General features: G+C 40.1%; 2 protein-coding genes across 2 annotated transcripts in view; one reads left to right on the top strand and one right to left on the bottom strand.

Annotated features, from left to right (window-relative positions):
• Positions 1–2,940, top strand: part of SARC_01888 (hypothetical protein) — a 4,098-nt gene extending 1,158 nt beyond the window's left edge. Inside the window, exons 2-6 of the mRNA XM_014304368.1 lie at positions 919–1,067; positions 1,243–1,493; positions 1,654–1,780; positions 2,060–2,265; positions 2,701–2,940. Of these exons, the coding sequence (XP_014159843.1) occupies positions 919–1,067; positions 1,243–1,493; positions 1,654–1,780; positions 2,060–2,265; positions 2,701–2,743 (776 nt within the window). The 3' untranslated portion in view covers positions 2,744–2,940. The remainder of the gene's footprint in view (positions 1–918; positions 1,068–1,242; positions 1,494–1,653; positions 1,781–2,059; positions 2,266–2,700) is intronic.
• A 14-nt stretch (positions 2,941–2,954) lies between these two features.
• Positions 2,955–6,265, bottom strand: SARC_01887 (hypothetical protein; the record flags this gene model as incomplete). The annotated part of the gene is made up of 11 exons (XM_014304367.1): positions 2,955–3,182; positions 3,531–3,665; positions 3,847–3,932; positions 4,214–4,240; positions 4,400–4,476; positions 4,652–4,757; positions 4,988–5,051; positions 5,170–5,300; positions 5,460–5,558; positions 5,728–5,845; positions 6,071–6,265. 11 exons carry the CDS (start codon positions 6,263–6,265, stop codon positions 3,078–3,080), a joined length of 1,143 nt encoding a protein of 380 aa, XP_014159842.1. The 3' UTR covers positions 2,955–3,077.
• Positions 6,266–6,791: the final 526 nt, after the last annotated feature.

Genomic DNA, 6,791 nt, shown 5'->3' with positions numbered 1-6,791 from the left:
TTTATCTGTATGTCTGTGTGCAATTATTCATTTATATATATATATATATATATTTTGTATAAATATATATATATATAGTTATATGCATATCTGTGTGTGTGTGTATTGATACATTCATACGCATATATATATATATATATATATATATATGTGTGTGTGTATGTCTTTGTGTGTGCCTGTGCATTTGTCTGTGTATGTATGTATAGATGTATGAATGTATATATATGTATATTGTCATGTCTATATATATATATATCTACAGTTATATATGGATGTATTTATATATATATATATAAATATGTATATGTATGTATATCTATATATATATATATATATATATATGTATATATATATAGTATATATGTACAATAAAAATATATGTGTGTATATGTATGTGTGTATATAATTTAGTTTGTACATATGTCAATACATATTTTTCTTCGGGTATATATTAGATATATATATATATATATGTGTGTGTGTGTGTATTTTTGTGTATCTATAAATGTATGTATGTATGTATGTTTGTATGTTTATATATATACATATACATGTAAATGACTATACTATATATATATTGTGTATGTGTTTGTGTTTGTGTTTGTGTTTGTGTGTATGTGTATGTATTTATGTGTATATATACAAGTATGCATGTATGTATTGATATAAATATAGCTATAGATTTAGATATAGGCTGATACAAGTATTTTGAAACCTATTATTTTTCTTCGATTTTTTCTACTATTGAAATACCCGTCCCTGTTGTCGGTTTGAAACGCATATGTAAGATTCATCTTCAGTTCCAGTATTTTTAACTTTTTGTATAAAGCATATGTGATAGTTAAATACTATTGTGATCATAGGAAGGTTTTCATGCACCATTTGCCACCTCTGTCTGACACTCCCATTCCCAAACAGTTGCCGTACAGTGTCTGGAGTCAGCATATGATTTTGAGTGCGACGATGTAGAGGCAGAGGCAAAGTACGATGTGTCGCCACTGACGCTAGAAGGCATCTTCGAGAAGGCTGTACCATCAGAGGGGCCAATCGTTGAAGAATTCGAAGAGGTGTGACCTGTTCACTTTTAGCTCGCGCACACACATATGCTTGCAAACATGTACTTGTATTTGATTGTGATATCACAACTGAATATGATACCAATACACTGGTCACGATTTGTCTGATGACGCGAAGTTACATACTTAGGAATTTTTTTGTCCACGTCATGCTCTGTTTTGACAGGTCAGCGCCGCCCAGAAGGCTAAAGCCGAAAGTCTAAAGGACGAAGGTAACCAGTGCCTCAAGGACTTTGCGTACGAGAAAGCTGTTCAAAAATACACAGAAGCCATTCAGATCGATCCAAATAACGCTGTATACTACTGTAATAGAGCTGCGGCGCATATGAAGCTTAACGACCTCGATGCAGCGGCTGCTGACTGCTTATTGGGTATTGAGAAAAATCCTGAATACAGCAAGGCATACGGACGATTGGGGTATGTGAGCTTCGTGATACTCAATTTTCAAATGTTCGTTTGAACGAACGCTCGCACCGTGCATTGGCACATGCATAGTCTCTAATATGATGGGCAGAGAGAACATACAAACACTTTGTGTTCTCATATATCTTACTTTCTTTGTGTCGGTATCGTACAGTGCATGTTATTATCAGCAGCAGAAATATTCCAAGTCCATCGAGGCGTATCAGAAGGGTCTTGAGGTGGCACCCGGCAACAAGGTCTATTTGGATGGTCTGAAACAGGCTGAGAACAAGGCCTCTGATGTAAGTGTAATCGTTCGAGTGCAATACAGATTTAAATATTGACGTCGACAAGTTCCTCGATATGGCTAGATTTAGTTGCTGAAAATATAGAGATATTGTCGTTGAAAATTTCCGCCCGCCAGTTAATGGGATCTAGTACGACGCCACACTGAGCCCCTCTTCGCGAATATTTGAGAATATAATAGGTCGTTCACAGCTATCTCAGGGCATCTGCTTAAAATTTGAGCGTACTACTTGCTCGTATCATAATAAATTTTATTTTTCCGCGCGGGTGTGTAGCAAGCATCACGTGCCGCCGTCAACACAAGGTCGAGCAACCCTCAGCCACCCGCCGGTATGCCCGGTATGCCTGGTATGCCTGGAGGAGGTGGTATGCCAGACCTTGCCGGTCTAATGAACAACCCTGCGCTGATGCAAATGGCCCAGCAAGTGATGGCCAACGGTGGCATGGACGAGCTACTACAGAATCCCGCCATGCGAGACATGTATGTTTTTTCTTTTAGTGTAGATCATGCGAAATATTCACTTGTTTTCTTTGTATCGTAGACAGTGCGTGAATCGGAGCTTGTGCCGGGCACAATTGACTTTAGTAGTACCAATTTGATGCTATGCACTAAAAAGTTGGTTCCTGTACATACATCTGTTTGTGATGGATCATTTCTCGACATGTGTGTACAATAGTATATACACTGGCTACTCACGACGATCGTCAGTGAGGTAGCGAAACGCATGTACATGAGAATATTTTTTAGTCTATGTATATGCGCATATGCAGTAGCTATTTGAATTGATGTCTTGAGAGCCACAAGCCTGTTCCAGCGATTACCGTATCAGCTATTTGGTGTGGGCGCATATCGTGCGAATGGGTGTACAATTGAGGTCGCTTTTGTTCACATGTATTTTATTTTCTCATCTCGCAGGGCAGCGAAGTTTGCGGAAGGCGCAATGAGGCCACCTCAATAATCACACCGGGTACGTGATCGCTACAGAACGAACAACAGTAGATTGAGGATGATGGCAATCTTATGCATTAGACAAGAGTATAGATGCATCACCAAACGCCGACAGTCTTATCGGGACCCAGTGCAGGATTGCTGGTCTCGAAGCCATCAAACATGACAGCGCTACGACTAAAAACTAATCAAAAATTGAATGCTACAGTTTTATTCCGCGATTCGTTTATTGATTATATATATATATATATATATGCCGCGTCGTTTGTTGATTATATATTTCCTTCGTCCCTCCATCTTGTCATGGCCGCTTCCTTTCCTTGCATAGTGGCCCTCAAGTGCGCTCAAAATATGCCAATCATGTAAAGAAGGGCATATATTGCAGCCTTCACCAGATTAAACAGGAGCAAAATGCTTAGCAGCGTTACGGTTAAGTCCAGACCAGTCCTCTATGATCAAACCATGATATGTTGATGTTAGGAAATTGCTCACAAACATTTCATCTTACCTTGGTACGCTTACATGCACAAAGTCAAGATTTGCGGATTTGAATTTGCAATGTGCCACACGCTGCCAACGATGCATCTAAAGAATCATAACTACATCCGCTTGAACGCGTCTAGTTTGAATCTTGGCTATCGTTTTACACCGAAATGATTTACGGTGACGTATTTAAAAATTCACCGTATCCCTTTCTAGAGCTCGCCAAAATGGTGAACATAGACAGTAACGCGCAAACGTACATACACCAACACCCACACAATGTCTACAAATAAGTCTAAACAATAGATACAAACCTTCATATCGAGTGCGGGCTTCCGGAAATCGCCTTGCACTGCCCGGTGAAGCTCATCGATTTCGTCGTGCACATGGTCAACCAAGGCCTGCGGGTCGGCAATCACAGCCTTGTCCGCTGCCACCGATAGTTGGACCTGTGGCCACAGAAGAACATACTATGAGATTTCCTAACTGGTACTATACTTCACCAACATATGTATCGAAATGCCTCTCAGCTCTAACATCGCAGAACGCGATCGCTAAACCCCCCAGTCCAACCCTCTTCAGATTTTCATGGAAAAAATAATACACTTCCTCTCGATCAACAGAACATACCGCGTTGTTGTATGACACTAGTCCGAACACGGTTCCCGACAAGGAATTTGAGTAGAAGGATATCGACTGCACCTTCTGGCCTTGCACTGTAATTCGCACCCACGATGACGTGAGAATAAATTGAAAACGCAATTGAATGTCGTATACGTGCTTCTAGACAAGCTTCAATGGTAGTACTTGCTATCAAATGTCCTACCGACTGAAAAATCATGCTAGCAGCGGGGCCCAATGTTGCCCTTTCAGTTTGAGTCTCACTATCAGATCATACTACTCTCATCCACTTATAATCTTCAATTATTCTGCAATTGCAAAAAAAAGTCACACGCGAAATCGAAGTGCAGCCTGAAAATGCCTTTGTCGAACTTACTTTCTACGTCGCCCTGCGGGCCGGGCACTGCGAAGAAAATGAAAAAGGTTTAATTAGACGGAGTCAAAGTGGTGATTTTCATATTAACAACTGGCATATCCAAGGTCCTCTTTCCCTTCACGTAGAAAATCGGAGAAAATCACGTCAGCAGATTGCGGTTCGAGGACAATCTGAAAATTACCATACCATTGCTGAAGACTGTGGTGCATTTGTTGAAGAGGTCGTATGTCATGCCGCAGAAGATATCGGGCGGCACTATTTTACTGTTTTGTATCATGAGAATACAAATTGAATATGTAAGCCACTTACCGGTTTCAAATATTGCATGATGTACTGGTACAATAAGGCCTACCGCTGACACGCACATTGGACAACTCTGGGGTGCCAATAGTTAGTATAAGAGATATGCATTGAACAAAGTACTCAAGACAGACGTACCCGACGACGTTATTCAGATTATACGCCACAAGATTTGCTGGTGAGATCTTTTGATCGTCGCAGTACACTTTACAGAAGTATAATCGATCAAGAGGATCCGTCATTCCTGTAAAGGTAGGTTTTTACTCTGACTTCAGTTTATAAAGGTATCAAGGATGATTGGCATGCGCTTGCATGTGGTATCAGGGACTTCGAGTTTTCGATACTCGATTTTTTTTTTGGATTTGAGTCATTCGTGTCGAAGCGTAACTTCCATCGCTTGTTCTTTAAAATTGATATTCGTCTATATGAGAATATGCGCTACCATTTATGGAGTTACATAGATCCATCACATACCGCAAGGCACAGGAATTGGCAGGAAATTCCATTGGTTCTCCAGCTCTATGTGTTTTGTCATCATCTGTAAAGAAAGAGGAGCGAATTTTCCAATATTTCTGAGAAAAATTTCAAGCAAATCCTAACAGCGATATACATTGTTATCGACTGGTATAACTTAACATAACGTCGTTTTAACGCACCTTAGACTTGTCTCGCATGTTAATCAGACATAACGCACGAATCTGGCCGTCCGTTTTGCTACAATTGGCCACCAAATACCTTCGCAGTACACCCGTCAGCAGGGCAATGAGAACATCGTTCACCGTACCCCCTATCATGGATTGACATACATGTAAAAAATGTGTATAGCAGATAGTATAAATTGTTATGTAAAGAGTCGTCTATCATTGAAAAGTTAACTGACTGGGGGTTCAGCGAGTCAAAATTGACGAGCTAACCCAAAATGGAACTTAACATGAGTGACACCCACCTATCTTCTCTTTGATGTCCTTGATTTTCTCCAAGTCCACTTTGGATGAAGTAGCAACGTGTCTTTCCCCAAGCAGCCCAACGTTTGGCACCTTAAGCACTGTTGTGGAAATTTAAGCACACAAAATTTGATTATTGAGCATTTTCATACTCCAGGCCAGGCCGCTTGTGACGTTAAAGCTCTACCAAAATCTGCATGCTCTGCAATGGAGTTCATCAGCTAGGCCCGTGCACAACTCATAGTATAACGCGAGTGCGCAGATACCTACCTGTGTCGATGTCCCCAGGCAGCAAAGTGAATAAGACACCTTCGAATACACCTTGCACCATCATTCTGATGGTATGGCAGGCATTTAGCACAGGGGGAACTTTCGGCCAGATATTGGGCTGGCAATTATTATTTTTATAGTTTTCAAGGGTATTTGAGATCGTTTGCAAATTTATCGGGATGAAGAGAAAACTGCAGCCCAATGACCGTAAAGCGGCGGAGAGTGGGAAGGGAAGACCGATACTATCCCGCAGGCGAGTTTAGATTAGAGCACAACGCCAATACGATGGCACAAATAAATTTAAATCCACATCCATGTATTAAGCAACTACATGTACACATACCAGGCTTTTAGGCGCTCGCTTATTGACAATCGGTGGCTTGTCAAAAATTTTAAGAACCAGAGCAATAAGAGATATGCCATCACCAATGTTGTGATGAATGCGCATATACACGACACCATTGGAATCCCCGTCCGGTCCAGCGTCTTTCAAATTTGACACTGTGTACATTTCCCATAGGGGCCGGCTCTCATCCATTAACTATATTTAGTTTGTGTTGGACATAGACCCTTGAGCGCAGAGAACTGAGATAAATCGTTGAAGACTTGCCACATATATCCTACTCAAAACAATTAAAGGGCAGCGAAAGTTTTCAAAAGAGTTTTTTATTGTCTCCACGAGGTACATCATACCTTGCCATAGGAGGAGCCGATATAGTTGTACATATCGGCCTGCGTTGCATGTGATTTGAGTGCTGTCCAGGAAAGAGAAAATGCTATGAATGAGTACATGGAAACACTTCTTCCACGACGTTAAAATTGATATGGTCAACAAGGTGCAACCAGCCAACCTCAACACAGAAACTAATTCACATGTGTTTATATACAGATATATGTATATATACATATACTATTGTGTGCACTCATGTATATACATATATATATATATATATATATATATATATATTTATATATATATGCATATTTATATTCAATGTATGATACATATATTCATCAATATATATATATATAAATATGTGTGTGTGGATATGAATATGTATATA

This window comes from Sphaeroforma arctica, assembly GCF_001186125.1.
Source record: "Sphaeroforma arctica JP610 unplaced genomic scaffold supercont1.80, whole genome shotgun sequence".
NCBI lineage: Eukaryota > Ichthyosporea > Ichthyophonida > Sphaeroforma > Sphaeroforma arctica.
This window is presented reverse-complemented; position numbering and strand designations above follow the sequence as displayed.